General features: G+C 45.0%; 1 protein-coding gene across 1 annotated transcript; it reads left to right on the top strand.

Moving 5' to 3' along the window:
- The first annotated feature begins 25 nt into the window (after nt 1-25).
- ACO2 (aconitase 2) lies at nt 26-20689 on the top strand. The gene is made up of 18 exons (XM_042890515.1): nt 26-129; nt 4382-4524; nt 6274-6532; nt 8751-8843; nt 10578-10736; nt 11121-11271; nt 12569-12673; nt 12910-13001; nt 13258-13363; nt 14642-14799; nt 15546-15619; nt 16312-16423; nt 16618-16740; nt 16932-17087; nt 18189-18380; nt 19242-19374; nt 19662-19783; nt 20190-20689. Exons 1-18 carry the CDS (start codon nt 94-96, stop codon nt 20331-20333), a joined length of 2358 nt encoding a protein of 785 aa, XP_042746449.1. The 5' UTR covers nt 26-93; the 3' UTR covers nt 20334-20689.
- The last annotated feature ends 475 nt before the right edge of the window (nt 20690-21164 follow it).

The following is a 21164-nucleotide window of genomic DNA, read 5'->3' as shown; positions in this document are numbered from 1 at the left end:
CCCGCCCCTCGGCGCCCCCTCCCACGCGCCGGAGGTCTCAAAAGGACCGACTGACGCCATCGAGGCGCGACTTCATCTTTGTCAGTGCACAAAATGGCGCCGTACTGCGTCCTGGCGGCTCGGCTGCGGGTGAGCGCGGCGGGACGGGCGGGGCCGGGAAAGGCCGGGCGGGGCGGGGGGGGTGAGGTTCGCTGCCCGATGGGACGGAGGGCCGAGGAACCGCGGGGCCGCGGCGGAGGCGTGGGGCCGGATCTCCGCCGTCTCCGCGCGTAGGTCAGCGCGTCCCCGGCGCGGCCTGACGCCCGTTTCCATGGCGATAGCGGGGCCGTACCGGCGGAGGAGGCGCGGCAGCCTCGTGGGCCTCGGTGTCGGGCGGGTCCCGCTGCCTCCGGGCACCGCTGGCCCTCAAGGTGAGCGCAAGGTGACCGCGCTCGGGTAGGCCGAGAGATCGTGCCTGGGGCCGCGCTTCCTCCTTCTGCGGGCTCCTCTTAATCTCGTGCCGTTAGCTGCGGCTGCCCTTGGGGGGAGCGCGGCGCTCCGCGCCTCCTGGCTGCCCTGCTCCGGGATTGCCGTCCTTCGTGTCTGGATCCGTGTGTTAGAGGGGCCGTGCAAGACCAGGCAGCCGCATAAATTATCGTTTTTATTATTATTATTTTATTTTCCAAATGGCTTGAAGCATGGTTCGTAGTGATCCTCCCAGTCTTCTCCGTCGTGACCTCTAAAACCCACATCTGCCTGTGCCCATCGCAGGCACTACCATACTAAGTACGTTATCCCATTCACTGTCTAGTCGCTAATAAATGCTTCGTTGTTTTTTAAAACCTAGAAGGCAGATAGGATGCCGTTGTCTCTTGTAGTGCTGCTCGCTGTACTGCCCTCAGTAAGCCACGTGGTGAAGCTGGGAGCTCTGACTGCTCCATTTGCCAGCTGTGACCTTGAGGAGGGTGTTCCTGCTCCCAGGGAGCTGCAGCAATAACCTTATCATGGAGTCGTCACAGAATATCTCAGCTTGGAAGGGACACGTAAAGGGTCACTGAGTCCAGTGCTTAGAAAGCACTTTGTGAAGAAGGCAGTGAGCATGGAACAGGTTGCCCAGGGTGGTGGGCACAGCACCAAGCTTGTCAGAGTTCAAGAAATACTTGGAGAATGCTCTCACAGACTGGTTCTGATTTTTGGGTGGTGCCACATGGAGCCAGGAGTTGGATTTGATGATCCTTATGGATCCCTTCCCACTCAAGATATTCAGTATATTCTATGGTTCTGACTTGTATTTTATATTACTCTGTTGCTCTCGGTGCATGCCTTAGAAAAGCATTGCTTTTTTAAGTAAACGTTACAGCATGGCATCACTGCAGTTATCTCAGTATATTCATCATTGTTAACTAACTGCTACTTTGCACTTTGAACAGAAACAATTACTGATAAAACGAAGGCAAATCTTTTATTAGAATACTGGGTTGGTTCTCTTTTTATGGTGTGTGCAGTCACATCAGATCATCTGAATGTGCAAATATGTGTCAGCGCAGCAAATTTTAGTATTCTGGGGGTATTATATGATCAGATTCAAAGTAGGCTTTTTTTCCCTGTTTAAGGGACTGTTTCCCATCATTGTGGCTGGTTGCTGTTTGCCTTGCTGGTTGCAAGGAAGCAAGGAATAGTTTTTCTCATGTGTAGCAGTTCTAGAGATGTAATGATAAGGTGGCTCATCTTGCCAGCTGCTGTGGTAGTGCCAGTACTGAGCATGGCATGACATGCTGGTTGTGCTCATCTCTCCTCCTAGATCAGGCTTTTGGAGTTGGAACTGGGTAGGAGGCTTATCTTAGAGAGAAATGAATTGGAATTAGCCCAGTACAGGCTGACAGTCCTATTTATAGTATGGTTCCTGTAAAAGTGCCAGAGGATGGAGGTGTTTTTCATGCTGTTCTGAAAGATGCTTTTGGGAGCCATCTTGTTTCTCAAGCCAAGTTGGCCTAAGGAATGGACAGAAAGAACAGCACTGTGAAACTGACTGAAGAGTCAGGGCTTTGCTGAAGGTCTTGTAGGTACATACAAAAAAGCAATTGCATTTTTGTGAGCTTTGTGTATGTTGGCAAGAAAACTGTTGGCTAGAGTTTAACCCATCTTTGGAATGCTAAATTTGGTTGCTCCTTGAAAGTGGGTCTGGGAAAACAGCTTGCATTTATATGTTGATTATACCTTAGTGCTTTTTTTAGGCTGAATCATGGTCAACGCTGGAAACTTGGCTAGTGTTCTTAGATCAGGGAGGAGGAGGAGGAAAAATGATATTTTGGGTTTTAGTTAGAATTTCTGGGAGTGATTTTTGGGATAGGAGAGCATGTGGCAAAGTTTCTAGTCTTTTGACTACAGGCTTTATGCTTACTGGATGTGTCTACCATATTTGATGCCAAAATGTGAGTTTCAAGAATTCAAACTTGCATCTGGACGTTTAGTGCTGTGACCTAACTACAAGACAGCTGGTTGTTTTTTTTTTCAGATGAGCTTTTAAAGTCCATGTAGATAAGAGTAGGCTTTCGAAGATAATGATACCTTTAGTAAGCTGTCTCTACCTATCCTAGGGGGAGACTTTTTACCTACACATACACAGATAGCCTCAGGAGCCCTGCAGTGGTTTCTTTCTGTGTAAAGGACGCTCGGGTACAGGGAAAACAGATTAAATGCCAGGTGAGAAGAGCCTGCTGGGCAGCTGTTTGCTGGGTGCTCAGTCCAGAACCTGATGATGCTGACTATGTACTTCCCATGGCTGTTACAAACAAATACCAAACAAACCCCCTGAAGCACTTCTTGTTTCAGGGAAAAGTGGGAGAAAATGAAACTGGAAACTGCCAGTCTTGTGACTTAATCTTGTAGTTTTATGGAGGTTGCTCAAAACGTAATGTCTCCGTGGAAACTCCAGCAGATACAGAGAACACAATAGCGCTGTCTGAAGGAACAAACTCTCAGCTACAGAACAATTTTTTCAGTGTAGGCACTACCATTAGCAATGTGTTTTTGCCAGTGCTCATTTCTCTTCTGTATCTGGCATCTGGAGCTGAGGTGGGGATCAAACAGAAGTCAACTACTTTGTATAGCTATTACTGTGATCACCATTTGAATGTTTATGTGGTATTCTAATGAATACTGCATTTCCCTGAGCCTGCTTTCAGTAAAGTAGTGAAGTGAAGTAAAAAAAAAAGTACTCAGGAACTGAGAAGATACTGTCTGACTTGTCAGATAGGAAGTGGTGGTTGGTTCTCCAGTGGGAAAATCATCATCTCACGTCTGACATCTGTGATATATTCAGGAAGCTATAAGCTTAAAGTGCAGCAGGCTGAAATCTGATGACTGCCTTTCATTTGCCCTTCTGTTACAGCAATTCTCTTCCTTGTACCACCACGTTTATTTCAGATTTACTTGGACCAAAATGGTGCGTGGCTGCTAAAATGCTGCAGATGTGCATTGCTCCTACTGACAGATGTGTATCTAATAGCTTAGGATTGTTTGGTAAGAAAACAACCAACACCCTTATTGCTAGTGTGCTGGCTGCTGTGCTCTCTCCTGGATTTCCTTGACTTTTTACTATGGAAAATATTAACAAATGTTATCAAAAAGACAATAAAACAAGAGATTTGGATAAAAATTGGAGACTTTGTCTCTTGGTCTTGATAATTTTAAGCAATGTTTTGAATACTGGTATCAAGAAAGCCATGGGAAAAATATTTACAGGGAGAAATGAAAAGATGTGATCTAAAGGTTTGATTGGAATTTTTGCTAACGCAGAACCAGTGGTTAGTGCTATGATTCTGTGGTGCACAAAGGACCTTTGCTCATTTACAGTCATATACACAGTCAGACGTACACGAGGGATGCCAGGTGTGATGCTGGTGTATTTACTAACCTGCACTTTCCAAAATATTGTCAACATAAACTAGAGGATGAATAGAAAAAGGCGGAATTCAGATTAAATTGTAAGAGGGGGGAGAACTCTGCGCTCCTGTCTTGTGTCTGGTTTCAGGCTTCCAGCAGTGACAACGGAGACTTTCAAAGGATGTTAAGAAATGTATGTGGCAAATCCTTGGAAGTTTTAATGGAGGCTGCCCTCGGACTCAGCTTTTAAAGCTGTGTGAGAGCCTTTTAACCCTAGCACTGACCTGTCTCTTTGAGGTCAGCTGCTGTAAATGGTGCCACAGTCTTCTCCCATGTTCCAGAGAGCTTGTGTAGGGACCTTGCACTGAGATCTTGGTATGTGATGGTGGAACAGAAGGGTATCTGCTTAATCCCATTTGGTGGTGTTTGCTAGCCCAACAGTGTAAACTCAATACCAACGAGTGATTCCAAGTGATACCAGTTCTGGGTTCCAGCACTAACACTCTCCTTTTTCCAGCATGCCCTGAATGATGGGATACGGCGCTATCATGTTGCATCCGTTCTGTGCCAGCGGGCCAAGGTGGCCATGAGCCACTTTGAGCCTAATGAGTACATAAACTATGAAAAGTTGGAGAAGAACATCAACATCGTCCGTAAGAGGTAAGAATGGAGGACTGAAGAGGGAAAGGGGCAGGTCAGTGTGCAGAGTTTAGCTCTGCAGTAATGGGAAAGGAGGGAAAAGCATCCCAGGGCTCTGGCAAAGGGTGTCTTTATTAGGTGGAGCAGCTTTGAGCCATGGCAGTTGCAAATATAGTGAAATATGGGTTGTAATGTCTCCATGTGGCAGTGGGGCACTGTGGGACGGTTGAAGGTTGTGATGAAGCACTGACATGTAGAGAACCAGGTCAGTGCAGAGGAGGTGCTAGAAAGGGCTCTGTCCTCTTTTATTAACGCCTTCTTTTTGGAGTATTTGCATTGGCCCTCACACCTTTCTGGGGAAGCAGTGCGTGGGTCGTGGTCATTGTAGGTTAATGCTCCTTTGAGCTTTGACAGTGAATGCTCTCCTGTATTCCACTGTAGGCGTTAGGCACAAAACGAAGGGCTAGGAATTTGTAATGTGTGTAAACATGGTGACCTTAATCTGCTGATAGAGGCTTGTGTGCCTGCTGAGTTGTCATTCCTGCTCCACTTACCTTGTCAGTGGTTTGTAAAATTGTCCTTTGGTCTTTGCATCCTTTGTTAGATGTGGTAACTCTCATTTCAAGTCATAGCATCTGCCCAATTCCTTCTCACGAGATCTCACCACTGATTTAATATGCTCCTCAACTGAGATAGCCAGTAGAACTCTACAGTACCTAAAGGTTTGTGGTTGTGAAACTCTCCTTGCTTGTCCTTATTCTGGTACTTGTGAATTGGGTCTGACCTCTGTCTTGCTTCCTCATTCTCTGGCCTGAAGTCTGACCTTGAAAAATGAGCAGTCACAGAATCACAGGGTTGGAAGGGACCTCAAGGATCATGAATCTCCAACCCCCCTGCCACATGCAGGGCACCAATCTCCCCATTTAATACTAGACCAGGCTGCCCAGGACCCCATCCAATCTGGCCTTGAACACCTCCAGGGACGGGGCATCCACAGCCTCTCTGGGCAGCCTGTTCCAGCACCTCACCACACTCTCTGTAAAGAACTTCCTCCTGACATCCAACCTAAATCTCCCCTCCCTCAACTTAAAACCAGTTCCCCTTGTCCTGCTATTACCTACCCTTTCAAAGAGTCGATTCCCCTCCTGTTTGTAGGCTCCCTTTAGGTACTGAAAGGCTGCAGTGAGGTCACCCCACAGCCTTCTTTTCTCCAGGCTGAACAAGCCCAGCTCCCTCAGCCTGTCCTCGTGCTCCAGTCCCCTGATCATCTTCATGGCTCTCCTCTGGACCCTCTCCAGCAGCTCCCTGTCTTTTTTTATAGTGGGGGCTCCACACTTGGATGCAGTACTCCAGCTGGGGCCTCACAAGAGCAGAGTAGAGGGAGACAATCACCTCGCTGTCACTGCTGGCCACCCCTCTTTTAATGGAGCCCAGGATACCATTTGCCTTCCGAGTCTCAAGGGCACACTGCTGGCTCATGTTAAGTTTTTCAAGCATTTCCTATACAGTCATTACTTTATTATATAGAGAGAGTACATAAGAAAGCAAAAGTGACATCAGTCTGCATCCTTTTGAACTTTCTGGGCCAAGCATCTGTTTCAGTGAGCTACCAGTTGATATTTTAATTCTGTAAGATGAGCATGCAGGTGTCTGTATTCACATCTTAGTAGTCTGAGTGGTAGCAGAGAGTATCTTTATTCAGTTACATCCTTAAAAGGGCAAATGTCAAAGTAGATAACATGCAGATACAAAATCCCTTTGTCTCCCCAGGCTCGACCGTCCCCTGACCTTATCTGAGAAGATTGTATATGGACACCTGGATGACCCAGCAAAACAGGAGATTGAGAGAGGCAAGACCTATTTGCGCCTAAGGCCTGACCGTGTGGCCATGCAGGACGCCACTGCTCAGATGGCAATGCTACAGTTCATCAGCAGCGGGCTGCCCAAAGTGGCCGTGCCTTCCACCATCCACTGTGATCACCTCATAGAAGCTCAGTCAGGTGGTGAAAAGGATCTTCGAAGAGCCAAGGTGATTAATGCAGAGACTTAAATTCAGACTGTTTGAAGGCCTCTTTCCACTCTAGGAAGAGATTTTTTTATTTTTTTCTAGAACAGCCATGAAATCAGACGTGGTACCAGGTTACCTGTGGTGGTCAGCTCTGTAGGTATGGCAGATGCAGTGAAGAAACTGAGCAGGCAGGACTTTGGGAATTTTTCAGCTGATTTAAATCATTATATGATTTAAAGAACCCTGAATATGGAAAGAGACTTAATCTGCTAGCAATCATATAGATCATACGTGTTCTGTACAGTGAAAAGATATTGGAAGTAAAGGAATGAGAAAAATAAATTTCAGAGGTTAGAAAAGGAAGACAGGTCATGCTAGGGAGTGTGCTGTTTATGCTATGGCATGGCAGCATGAAAAACATCCTGAACATGTCTGTATCACATTGATTTACACCCCAAATGGGCAGCAAATAACTACTTTTGTTTCCCAGACCACTTGCATGTGATTAGCCGAACGCTTACTGAGACGTGTGCAGCATTCGGGACCAGCAAGGACAGATATAAATATATATGTAGGCATGAAGGCTATTGTCCTTTATTTGTGAATTCCAGTGTTGTTTGTCCAGCTGCATGTTCACTGAAGTTTTGTGTTGCCTTTTTTTTTTTTTTTTTTTTTAACTTTCTCCTTCATTTTTTACTGCTTATTCCTCCTTAGAGGTTTCTGTCAAATACAGATGCACACACCTCTGTTCCACATACCACAGCAAATCTGCCATGGAAGGACATCCTGTTAGTATAGCAGGGAGATGGAGGAAGCCCCCAAGTGGGCATAGTGCGAGTCCACTGCCATAGCTAGAAGGATCTATGACTTGGATCCTGGTACCAAAACAGAAGAACCTGTCTAGCCCTTTGTGGGTGTCCAGATGGATTTGATGGATTTTAAGATTGTTGTGTGTATCTGTTCTCAGAAACTCCTGATGTTGAAGTAACTGCTTTTTTTTTTTTTCTTTCTTCCTTCAGCCTAGAGTAAACTAACTTACGCTGCCTAGGAGTGAATTAAGGGAGTTCTTGCTCTACAGTTTGCCTTAGGCTAACGTTGTGAGGTTAAGAATTTGGAACCTTACTAAATAAGGAGGAGGAAAGAAGCTGTGTTTCTCTCTCCCTTATTCCTGTATTCGTTCTTTGTAGTGCCTGTGGTATTCTGCTGCTGAGCTGAGTCCCTCCTCTGCCAGCCACTCTGAGCAGACCAAGTAAAGGTCTTGCCTTCTTCTGACTGTGTTCTGCTTCTGAAGCTGCCAGTTGGCACACTGTGAATGCTGGCAGACCAGAGGGTGGTTTGAATCTGCTCCTGGCTCATCGTACTTTACTGGGGAAGAGATGTACAAACAGAGTAAAGTGACCTGACTCCCCGTGGAAAACAGGGCTTAAAGAACTGTTGCTGCCTCATGGGAAACTTCAGCAAGTGTGTGCTGAGATAGTTCTTCTATTATCCTAGTTTCCTCTTTATTCTGAAGCATAGCTGCCTGAGAACAGTCTTTACAAAACTCTTCTGCTAGTGCTTATCTTATCTACTCTGCCACTCTCTGCCAGGAGTTATCAGAACATGCGTACCGTTGTACTTCCTTGGCAACCGTGGTTATTCTCACAAGCAATTTTCACGGTGTGACCTCTGCAAGTAATGGTGGTAGTGCAGCAAGAAAGGCAGCATTGTGTGAGTCTTTAGCAGGCGACTGAACAGAATGAGAAATGACACCCACCAACTCCTCTGGCAGTGAGCAACTTTCAATTTTATTTCTTCATCCGTAAAAGTAAAGCCAAAGTGCTAATCTGAGAGATGAGAAATGTCTGCAAAGCATGTGTGAAACAAAGGAGACAGCTGGCAGAAAAGGAAGGAGGGGTCAGAAGGAGTGAAAATGGGTTAGAGTACCTTGTGAGAATACAAGAAATAACCAGAGCGTTCTCAAATACCTTGTTGGCAGGTACTGGAATTGAAACTAAAAAAGATGTATTAGTAGAGTTACAAGTGGGATGAAATTGAGTGAAATTAAGTGGCCTGTGATGACAGACTGGCACTGATCCCTTTTGGTTTTGGGAGTGATGTGCACCTCCTGGTTCCACATCATGGTTCCAAAACCATGGAACAATCTCTGGACAGGCTTGAGTAGAAGGGAATGTGTTCAAATTTGTGCTCTGTGGAAGAACGTGCGTTATTAATATTGTGTGTTTCCCTGTGTGACTAGGACATAAATCAGGAAGTGTACAACTTTCTATCGACGGCTGGTGCCAAGTATGGAGTGGGATTCTGGAAACCTGGATCAGGAATCATTCACCAGGTAATGTATGTATTTGCAGACCTGGAACACCCCGTGACTCTTTTACCTCGTGGTGAAGGGGGGGCACAAACCCTTAGAAATCTCACCAGTTCAGAGGAGCAGCTCTCTTTGGGGCAGGAGAGTTTTCTTGCTTTCTCTCTTTCAGTTATCTCGACGACAGTGTTTTTATTTAGGGGTTATTTTTGTCAAACTGTAACCTGATGCATGATTATGGAGTGCCAGCAGCAGGCCACGTGAATCAGAGAATCTGTACTGTTTTGGTGCTGGCTCATTTTGATATGGTTGGACAGTAAAGTGGTGCCATGAAGTGGCTACATAAGGCTAATATGCATTCCTTTTAATGTTAAGAAAAGAGGCTTCAGGAATGCACCTTTAGGGGGGTTATTTTATATACATTTTGTTCTATAGTAAACCAAGAAAGTGTATGAGGACACCAACTAGAGCAGCTGACTTTTAGTACTCAACAGCACCACATAACTAATTGCTGTCTGAACGGGATAAAATACAGAACAGATTTCAGGTAGTGTTCAGGTCTGAGATGATCTTGTTATGGCAGTTGCACCTCAAAAGAAGATGACCTTCCCAAGATAACTTATCACATAATGAGGCTTTTTGACTTTTAAAATCAATACCTCTAGCCAGATTTCCCTGACTTGGTCTGTTGATTCCCCCTGTGTCTACTAGACATTTTACATTGCTACTGAGTGCAGGTAGGAAGAATTGAAGTGCAACACATGCAAAAGGAATGGAGGGGGGTATGGATGACTGCTGTTAAACATTCTCTCAGCAGGGAGCTTGTGACCACACGCAGTCAAGAGCACTCTGCTCTTAGCTATGGAATGACTTACTTTAACTTAGTGTGACACAGCAGAGGAAGGAAATAGAACAGGTGAACTCTCCAAAAGCTTGTGGGAACACTTCAGGTTACTTCTGCTCTGAAACAACTCATAATGTTTGTCGTGTGGCAACATAGCTACCTACTGTTGTTGCTAGCTTTCTTGTGATTCACTTTCTCTGGTTGGAGAAAACCAGACATGCTTTATAGCTTCAGAATCCAGCTCTGGCAAAGTGAGGCCTTGGAAGTGACTCTCTTGTACATTTATGTAAATCTGGAAGTATTAGAGGCAAAGTTGTAGCTTTCTTTATAAAGGGCTTGTTGAGTTCTGCCAAGGCTGTTCTGGGTCAGCAGTGAGGGAAATGCAACCTCCTGGTATATTTGTCAGTTATTCCTCCATGTGATTAGGCTTTGGCCTGCAGCATGGGTTGGAGGGGCCAGTTGGTATTCTACTGCTGTGGGACCATAAAGTCTGCAAAAGATCTTGCTGGCACTGGACAGGTGAATTGGCTCGTTCAGCAGTTGAGTCAAGGGGTTGGAGGCTGAGCAACAGGTCCCTAAACTCCAACAAAGGTTACTGGAAAGAAGTCATCTTCCAGTGGAAAAAGGAACTTCACAGTTTAAGTTTTATTAGTAAGTGTTATCTTGGGATGAGCAAGGACCCTTGGGCCAAGACCTGGTACCTTGTTCTGTCATTCCTCTGAAAGGAATTTGAAATACAGCTGAACTTACAATTTACAAAGCAAACTTACAACTTACAAAGCAAATTAAATTACTTTCTTGCTACTGAAATCTGCAAATAAAAACTAATCTAGATTCTTGTTTTTGTTGTTTTCCTTGGTGTCTCCCCCCTCCTTTCCCACCAAACAAGCAAGCAAACGATCCATTTTTATTTTCAGATCATTCTGGAGAACTACTCCTACCCTGGGGTTATGTTGATTGGCACAGACTCACACACCCCCAACGGAGGTGGCTTGGGGGGAATCTGCATCGGAGTGGGTGGAGCTGATGCTGTAGATGTCATGGCAGGAATCCCTTGGGAGCTCAAATGCCCAAAGGTAGGAGTAAAAGGAATACTAATCCTCTATGTGGCAGGTGAGACTTAAGATACATAAGAAACGTAAGTTAGGCATTATGTACAGTTAATGGTTTAATTTGTAATCCTACATCAGTTCAAACAGCTGGTCTGTGATTCATTGGTAGCTCTGAGTTTCCGTTTCCAGCCTTTTTATTCAAAGATTGAGAAAAGTAGGCAAGTAGTGATCTCCCTTCAGTTGGCTCTGTCATTGGGTTCAGCCCTTGTGCGTGTGTTGTGGTATTTCAGGATTTTTCACCCTTTTGGTGTTGTGACTACCCACGTTCTGAGGAGTATGAGGAATTATTTTGGCTACTGAAGGGAAATGATGACAGTATAATATATATATATATTTAATGTTACTCAGGTTATTGGTGTAAAATTAACTGGCAAGCTTTCTGGCTGGAGTTCTCCTAAAGATGTGATCCTGAAAGTGGCTGGCATCCTCACTGTTAAGGGTGGAACAGGTGCCATCATCGAATACCACGGGCCTGGTGTGGATTCCATCTCTTGCACTGGTAAGACAGCAGGAATCTCTTATCTGGAGCTGAGTGTCGGTGGTGGTGGATGTTGTTTGCAGAGGTTGGGAAGGGAATCATACAGAAAGTGTTACATACTCCCTCTTAGCCAGGCTGAGTGATTAGTACACTGCAAACTGTCAGTCTGGTTCTCTGCAAACTGGCAGGGGTGCGGGTGACGTAACGAGGTAGCACCCCTCTGTGAAAAAATGGCCTCTCTCCATTGAATCTTTTTGTGAAACACTGAACAGTTAACTATGAAGAATCCTGTAAGATGGTGTTGTCAGGATGCGAGTAAGGATGGAGGTATTGTGCTGTATGCTTGGAGGATAAAGATGTCTGGATTGGTAAGGAAGACATTTTCAGTTCAGCCTAAAATAAGCTGTGGACAGAAAGGGAACGTTTGTGATATCTGCTAAAGAAAAACTTCTCCAAAAAGCAGAGCAGAGGGAAGACCAGAAAGTAGTAGTTTAACTTGGAGTCTAGTTGACTGTGGGTCTTGGGTGCTGAACTGGGATGAGCAGGTATTACAGTTGTCTGTTGTGATACTTGTCAGGACAGAAGTATGGGGGTTGTCACTTCCTTTGGCTAAAATGCAGCCTTCAAGCTGGACTTCTCTCTGTTCATATGGCTTGGCTACAATTTGGATAGCTTGGTTTTTACAAACTGAGAGCGATTTAAGATTTTTCTTCTCTTGAATCAGCTGGAGCTGAACTGTGCTATCTGCTTCTAGCCCCCTAAATATAAAACGGCATCTCGTTTTCTCAGCATGGCTTCATGCTGTGTCCTTGAAAGGCACTGGGTGGTCCTAGTGCCACGAGGAAATGGTTTTTTTATTGTACTCAATCACCAGAAGCTTTTACTCGACTCATCAAATTTCTCATATAGATAAATGCATTCTGGCTCTTCCAGTAAAGATAAATTAGATGCTAAGGAGAGACAGGACACTCATTGTGGGTAGCAGAGACGCTGCTCGTTGCTGTAAGCATATCCCCATCAGTGCAGATGGGGAGGAGTCCATATTTAGACCTTCCAGAATCAAGAACTTCTATGGCTTTCAACTCCTTCCTTGTAGCAAAGTCTGGTCGCAGACATAATATTGATCAGAAACATTAGGGACTGAACCAGCCATTATGTAGACAGTGCATCCTGTCTGCGGTGCAGTTACATTTTTATGCCTAATGAACCTGATCTCTCTTGGCTTTGCTATCTTTTCTGTGGTTTGACCTTTGAGGAATTGGATGGTCTTGGACTTGGATCATTGACCTCACGATCTTTTCTCCCGTTCTTCTTCTAGGAATGGCAACAATCTGTAATATGGGAGCTGAAATTGGAGCTACCACCTCAGTCTTCCCTTACAACGCACGGATGAAGAAATACCTGGGCAAGACTGGGCGAGCTGGTAAGAGCTTGAGGGTTGAAGTGGGTAGAAGTGTGGAGAGAAGGTGAATTCTGGGAGCAGCATCTTCCTGCAGTTTTGTCTGCTGTTAACTTCTGACCTTGCATGTAAAAGAATGGGGTCTATAGATGAAGTGCCTGGGGAGATATCTTGCAGACCCTGTGTTCAGTTGTTCCAGTCGTCTTCTTTTCCCCTGTATTTGTTGCAGTTATTCAGGTCTGTCTTCTTTCTTATTCCAGACATAGCTGCACTGGCAGATGAGTTCCAGCAATACTTGGTGCCAGATGCTGGTTGTCAGTACGACCAGGTGATAGAAATCAACCTCAGTGAGGTAAGGCTTTCTTCCTGCTTGCCATCATGGATGTGATGTGACTGTTTGTGTGAATGAGGACTGTACTGAGAGTTAGATGCAACACCCCTGGCTGTCCTAGAATGACACTCAGGTCTGCTCCACTGACAACTCAGTAGTTTGTGTAGGTGAATCCTAAACAGCTTCTGCATGAAGCTATGAAAGGAATTTATTTGCTGCTGACTGAGGTTTTTTTCTTGGCTACTGCAATTTCTGACTTTGTCACTATTTCTTAAAGCTGAAGCCACATATCAATGGACCTTTCACACCAGACCTGGCGCACCCTGTGTCAGATGTTGGTACTGTGGCAGAAAAGGAGGGCTGGCCTGTTGATATCAGAGTTGGTGGGTAGTATTCATTCTTTTGTCTACATCTTTGTGGCATGAATGTTGCTGTTTTGGAATAAGTGGTTCATTGTGTAGCTTGAGGTCCAGTCCCTTAATTACTGCTCCTTTGATTTTGGGTCAGTGTCATTTCTTCATAGGTATATGAACTTTCTGGGAATTGTAGTCTCTTCTCATCCTGTACGTGTGGCCTAAATCTGGGATGGCTGGAGAGATTTTAATCTCAAGAAGCAGGCAAGTTCTTCCCCTTGTTGGGAACTTTGAAATACTTGGGTAGACAGTAGTGTTACTTGTTGAATAACACTTCTGGTCAAATTCATGCAATAGGCTTTGAACAAAGATCTGTCAGGAGCAGGATTGTGAGTTCTCCCTGCAGATGGCTGTTGAGCTCTCGGGACCTAGGAAAGTTAATACTTGTCCTAAAGAGCAGGCTTGGATACCTGCACGTTTGTAGGACTGTAGCCCATTGGCTGGCTTCTCTTGGGTTGTTCCAGGTGGGAATGAAAAGAATGCAAATACATTGTAAAGGCCACACTGCAGGTGGGAAACTTGTTATTCACTGCTGTTACAAATAACTTGAAGTAACTTGAAGTGAAGAGTTACTCTTTACTGGTTAGCCCTAGAGTACTGTCAGTGCAGCACAGTGTGTCCTCCTGTGGTGTTTGTACCCTAACAAAGGATGCTTTATCCAAGGACTACAGAATGTCTGTACCAAAACTGAATGGTACCTCGGGGTCTAGCCAAGAAAACAGGTGAGCGTTGGGTGTGTAAATTTCTCAGAAGGAAAAAATATGTCAGTGGGTTCTTTGGCTAGCAAAAAAAAAAGTGTATGCTGAGACAGCTGGGAAACTTGAAATTCAATTTGAATAGTGAGGCACCCACTTCTTTAATTATTTCTTCAGTTCCTTTTCATCTTGATTTGTAGCCCTTTTTGTATCTCTGGATGAATACCTGAGTACTTCTCTGTAGTAATCTGCAAAGTGCAAGTAGATGCCACTCTGACCTTGTAAAACAGTAACTAGACTAGTGGCCAGGTAGTGTGTTCTGACATAGCATCTCCAGGACCTGACAAAAGGATTGCTTGTGACCACAGGATCTTGCTGGGAGGTTTGGCAGTGTTAGCACCTGAAATTGTCTCAGATTCCTTGTTGGTGGAATAGGTTGTCCATTGTTTTCTGCTGAGAGGTGATTAGGGAGGAGCATTCTGGAACCATGGCTGCAGTAACCACCTTCCTGTCTCTCAACCACCTTCCTTTCTCTCTCTGTCAAACCCCATAGGCCTGATTGGCAGCTGCACCAACTCCAGCTATGAGGATATGGGACGCTCTGCAGCAGTGGCAAAGCAGGCACTGGCACACGGGTTGAAGTGCAAGTCAAAGTTCACAATCACACCAGGCTCAGAGCAGATCCGTGCCACCATTGAAAGGGATGGTTATGTGAGTATGACCACTCTGTACACTTCCAAACAATACATGCTCAGCTTTTCCAGACAATGCTCAGGAGTCTGGCTAAAGGAAGCCTCTGAAACTTTGTCTTTGCTTATCACTAGAGGTACAATCACTAATCTAGTAACCAGCCTTGTGCTGCTATGCCCCCAGGTTCTGACATTACCCAGACAGTGTTTTTACTGGATATGTTGATCTTTTTCCTCATTTAAGAACAGTTTGGCATGGGGAGAAAAATACAACAATTTGTTAATTGGTTCTTATAATTAGTAAATGTTGGATGCTGTCACAGCTTGGGAACCAACTACATGAGTCCTTACATGGGCTTCTTCAAAAGCTGCCCTCTTGATTGAATCCTGTTCTGAATGCACTGAGTAGGCATTTCTTGCCTGCACTTTTACCTGATCAACCCTTATGCTGACAGGAATTGTGCAGAAAATCAATCAGACCAGCTGCTGCTCTCAGTCAAATATCTGAGTAGCTGAATTGTTCCATTTAAAGTAGGTAGAATTGGAGACTCGATGGTAAAATCTTCCTTTGCTTTTCTGAGTGTTAACTTAGAGTTTACTGGGATCAAACCCCACACATTGATGAAAGAATCTCAAAACTTGGGGGTGAAACAAGGAGAGAAATGTTCTTGGGTAGGTGCTTTGTGAGTGTCCTCTTTTTCTGAAAGAGCAACACCAGAAATGTATTCTGGGCTTCTTACTAGTAATGAAATTGTTGTCTGTCCCCAGGCACAAATCCTGCGAGATGTTGGAGGACTGATTCTTGCCAATGCTTGTGGGCCATGCATCGGCCAGTGGGACAGGTAAAGGGAAAGTGGGACCTCTCTCTGGTTTTGTATTTTGAAGCTCTTGGAGTGCTCTGTGAAGCCAAATTTGATTGTAAATTCCACACACTAGGAATTAAACGCACCCTAGCCATTGGATGCAGCTGTGTGATGTGCTGTGGAGGAGGAGAAATGAAAGACTGCAGATTTAAGCTGAGCCTTTAGACGAATGAAGCTGCAAAAAGACCACACGTGTGGCCACATCTTTAGGTTTCTGGTAGCAGACAAAAATAGAGAGAGAGATTAGTCATCTTTGAGAAGATGGGCTGGAGTTTGTTTGGTTCTTTTAAAATAGGATAAGCTATTGGTCTGGCTTCAATCATTGGAGTGGCAGGGAGGAAAATTCCTGATAAGAGCAATGGGAGACACATGCTTTGTCCTTGCTAATGGTGAGGTGTCCAAAGGTACATACTCTAGTAGATAATTGTTCAGACAGTTCAACAGTGCACAACATGGTCTATGAAAACTACTCTGGGAATCAATGTCTGACTTGGCTTTTCACTGTTCTTGGTTTTGAGTCTGTACTTAAGGGAGGAAAACATGTCTGGGCACTAATTAGCATTTCCCAAAGTCAGTGACTGATACTGAAGTCAAGACGGGATTTTAACAGCAAAACATCTAGAAGTAATATTCCTTTTGGATCTGAGGAATGTGTTTCCTTCTTTTTACAGGAAGGACATAAAGAAGGGAGAGAAAAACACAATAGTTACATCTTACAACCGGAATTTCACAGGTCGCAATGATGCCAACCCAGAGACTCACGCGTTTGTGACCTCCCCAGAGGTAAGAGACAGCCACAGGCAGCCCGTGGGATAGTTCAGTGTCTTGGGAGCTCATTCTGCCCCCTTGAGAAGGAGACACAGTGTAGTTTGGTGTGTAGTTATGAGAGCTTTCTGACTGCTATCTTTTAGGCATAGGATTTTCAAGTGAAGAGACGAGAGGAAGACTATGTGTTTAAATTGTCATTTTTCTTTCAGATTGTCACAGCCCTGTCCATTGCTGGCACTCTGAAATTTAACCCTGAGACAGATTTCCTGACAGGAGCAGATGGGAAGAAGTTTAAACTAGAAGCACCTGATGCAGATGAGCTGCCTAGGCTGGTAACTGCTTGGTCTGGGGAGGGAAGCCCTGTCACTGTTTGTTCTTTATGTATAGTAGGGGAGCTTCCCTCTTTGCATTGCCCTCTTCTTAATGTTAAGGCTTAGTTGGTGCAGTTGCCGTTATTGTCTTGTTCTCCTCAAGTGATGTTAGGGTTGGCTGAGACTGATGTTTTTCCTTTTGTTTTTGGAAGGATTTTGACCCAGGCCAGGACACATATCAGTACCCTCCCAAGGACGGCAGTGGGCAGCATGTGGATGTGAGCCCCACCAGCCAGCGCCTGCAGCTTCTTGAGCCCTTTGATAAGTGGGATGGCAAGGATCTAGAAGACATGCTGATCCTCATCAAGGTCAGGAGCAAAGAGAACACCAGCTATGGCAGGGCTGCTGAGCAGGGATTTGTACATCAGTTACTACAGAAGCTTTTGGTGTGACTTGAGTGTCTGAGATTCTTCCCTTACAGTTGCATTATTATGGGAAGTGAAACAAGGGTCTTCCTTCTCTTGTGTTGATGTTTCCTTCCAATACTACATTTAATGTAACTAAGAGACTTTTCTGCTTGGGGCTAGTTAGCTAATATTGTGAAAAACAACATGTGATCCCACCCATACCATGCAGTCTGGAGAATTTTTCCCAGTTATAACCATTCATCAGCATCTCTATAACCTGACAGTTTTAAGAGGTATTTTCTCTGAAACTAGGTTCTTAGAATCTTGTCATCCATCAGTAGTTGTGTTGTTTTACAGGAAGAGAAGCTCTTACTTTGTAATAATTAAACATTACATTTCAGTCTACTAAGGAAGACAAAGAGTTTCTCCTCCCTCTCTGTGGTGAGTTCACAAAGTAAGAGTTTCAGTTAGCACAGTGATAGGTGCAGAAATACAGCCCCTTAGGAATTGTCCTGCAGGAGCATTGTTGGTTCTCAGTGGCAGAGCTTCAGGTATTCGCAAGAGCCATGGTTCCATGCTGAGCTGGTGCTTGTTTGACACATACAATTCCTTTGGAAACACTGTGGGACTACCAGTAGGAAAGCTGTTCTCTCTGTTGGGAATTCTGTTGCAACAGGCTGAGAAGGCCTTATACAGACTGGAAACTCAGAGGGGAACACTTGGTGTCTTGCTGAGCTTTTCCAGCAGAGAGTCTGAGCTGTAACAGGAAGAACTTGATTGTTTTTGCTATTTGAACACGCTGCTGAGGGAAGTGAGAACATGGCACAAGATGTTGTGGCTAACCTCATTTTTATACATTTTCCCCTTTGGGATGGAGATCTTGTTTCTAATCAAAGCATGCAAAAGGACCACTGCATTCTGCCTTAGTGCGCCTTGATTGTATAACAGATGCAATTGGCTTGGGTTTGTGCTTTTAAAAAGAGATGTGAAGATTCTTCAGAATAAAAAGTGTGAGGAAGCATCAGTAATCCTAATACATCCATCTCTTCTACTACCCCTTAGGTAAAAGGGAAATGCACCACTGATCATATTTCTGCTGCTGGACCGTGGCTCAAATTCCGTGGCCATTTGGACAACATCTCCAACAACCTGCTCATCGGCGCTATCAACATTGAAAATGGCAAAGCCAACTCTGTGAGGAATGCACTGACGCAGGAGTTTGGGCCTGTCCCAGACACAGCCCGTTACTATAAGGTGGGACTTCGTCTTGATGCATCTGTTTTAAGAGGATGCTTGCACTGTGTGTTCTGCCAACAGCAAGGACCTCGCCCTACTGCTCAAGTAACAGCAGTTGTGAATTGACTCAGTGTTCAAGACTTTTTCTGTTTGTGGCAGTTCTTGTAGGAGGTTCTTTCCCTGCCTGCTGTGAGGCTGAGGGAGGAGGATCTTGTGATCCAGAGGGGACCAGAAACCCTAGATGAAGGGGAGGATGAAAGGGGAAGAACACTTCTAGGCACTTGCAATATACAGGTGTTTGTGTCACTTGTAAAAAGTTGTGACTGCAACTAAATCCCACCTTCCTATCTAAGCAGATGGACCTCAGTTATATGTAAAGCTAAAGAATTAACCCGACTAGTCTAACAGTGAAATAAATATCTTGACCCCTTTGTTCTTTAAAACTTGGATTGGATCTTCAAGAAATGGCCTTTCGCTCTCTGAACGGCTTGGCAGTGATCTCAAGTGGGATCCTCTGGTAGACTGAAGTTCAAGCTGAAAGTATGACTTCCAAAAAGTAGAGCAGGGATCACTGCCAGTGTGTGTGCTGCCACAGCACAAGACTGTAAAGAAACGTGGCGACAAGGATTTGCTCCGGATCCCAAAAGCAATCCTCTTCAGTCCATGTTAGCCAAGGGCAGCAATGCCTAACTGCTCTGAAGCTCTTAATTCCTCTATTTCTGTCCTTCCTTAGAACCAAAGAGAGCCTTCTGGTAGAACGTATTATAGCGCTGCAATGTTAGTAGTGTTGCACTGAAATTAGATATTTTGGTGATGTACTTATTGTAAATTCCTCATTTGAGTGGGTGCAGAATTCTAAATCTTTTTCTTGTATCACAGAAAATGGGTGTCAAATGGGCAGTTATTGGGGATGAAAACTATGGTGAGGGATCAAGCCGAGAGCACGCAGCCTTGGAGCCACGTCACTTAGGGGGCAGGGTCATCATCACCAAGAGCTTTGCCAGGATCCACGGTAAGCTGCACTTCCCCTGTAATGTATGTAAACAGGATGTTTGCTTTGGGTAGAAGAGATGTTTACCTTGCCTCAGGGCTCAATGCCTATGAACAGGAACTCTATCTGCTGACAAATTGCATGGTCTCATGTCAGGAATGCTGTTGTGTATGTAGTTAGATAAGGCACAAACAGTGGATATGCTCATTTTGTTCCTGGGTTAGTAATTACTGTTGAACTCCTTGGAGAAGCACTGAGCAGCCACTGATCCCCTGCAGTGAGTTGATTCAGTGGTTTGTTCTCTGCAGAAACCAACCTGAAGAAGCAAGGTCTGCTGCCTCTTACTTTTGCGGATCCAGCAGACTACAACAAGATTCATCCTGTGGACAAGCTGAGCATCGTGGGGCTGGCAGACTTTGCTCCTGGAAAGGTACCTGCTTATCCTGTCATTGCACTTGGGGTCAGGGATGAGCCACTAGTGGAGAACTGTGGAGCTGGGTGCTAGGGCCTGAGGCAGCACAGGCAGCAATGGCCCCGCAACCTTCCAGTCAGAGGGAATGCTGCACACCAGCAGTGGGGCCTGGAGAGCTGGGGGGAATCAGATCACATTACCCTGACCTGTTATGAGAAACCCTCTAGGGTATTTTCAGTTCAGACTCGTTGCCTTAGGCAGGAGAGCTCCCTAGAAGGAACTCCAGCCACACTTCTGTGTGCTGGTCAAGACCACCACTGTTTTCAGCTCCTTAGAAACATGCAGGGATTTTCCTGTGAGAAGCCTGAGCTAACTGACTCCTTTGAAAAAGAAGGGGGAAAATAAGAACCATCTTTTCCTTTAGCCTCTGAAATGCATCATCAAGCATCCCAATGGGAGCCAAGAAACAATCATGTTGAACCACACCTTCAACGAGTCGCAGATTGAGTGGTTCCAGGCTGGCAGTGCCCTGAACAGAATGAAGGAGCTGCAGCAGAAATCAAGCTAAGTGCACACAATGCCCCCAGTGCACTGGACTCGATTCAGCTCGGCATTTTCATGAAAGTGCAATTCCATGCCTACTGTTGGAATAAACGTCTGATCAAATGTAACCATAGCTTCCTTTTTGTTACGGCACTTCCTCTTCGCTGACACTATGAAAAGGGAGTGCAGCTAGGCTTACTTTTGTCTTTTAAATTCCCCGCTCCCTTTTTCTATTTTGGCTCAATTTCAGTTGTCCCACAGTTATTTATATTTGGAAATAACCAGCTAAAGTGGGTTTGTCTGTCAGTTGGTTGTTTTTTTTTGCCCGTTCACTTTACTGATGGCTAAAGACTTAAAGTGGAAATAAAGACTGTGACCATCTCTTCTGCTTTGTGTTATTGTATTCATAATCCTGCTCTTCAGCCCCTCTCCCCTCACTGTTTCTGAGAGGGTGGGAAAGAACTTGGAGAAACGCTTACCTGCCTGGTTGTTATGCAAAGACCACGTTTTGGTTTGGTTTTTACACTGTGATTAGAACAAACTTGTAAGAATTAAATCACGGATGCATTTACTGGCATCGTGCAGTAATTTCATCTGACACAGCTCACCCTCTCTACAGCAAGAGTGATGCTGAGGATGATTTCATGAGAACGCTCCATGAAGCAGTGAAGCTACTCTGGTGCACTGCTGGGAGCTCTGAGCTGGTGAAATGTGAGCTGAGCACAGCAGCTACCTGGGATGCTTCCTCTGGAGCAACCAGTGTGGAAGACCCTTTGGCTGCTGAGGTTCTAACCTGCATCGTCTGAATTCTGACCTCTTAAAAACTGACAGGGATTTTTCCTCATGTCTATAGCAG

Source organism: Lagopus leucura, unplaced genomic scaffold (genome assembly GCF_019238085.1).
Source record: "Lagopus leucura isolate 7727_CA_CO unplaced genomic scaffold, USGS_WTPT01 Super-Scaffold_100159, whole genome shotgun sequence".
NCBI classification, from domain to species: domain Eukaryota; kingdom Metazoa; phylum Chordata; class Aves; order Galliformes; family Phasianidae; genus Lagopus; species Lagopus leucura.
Note: the sequence above shows the minus strand (reverse complement) of the source record. Positions and strands in the feature narration are given on the sequence as shown.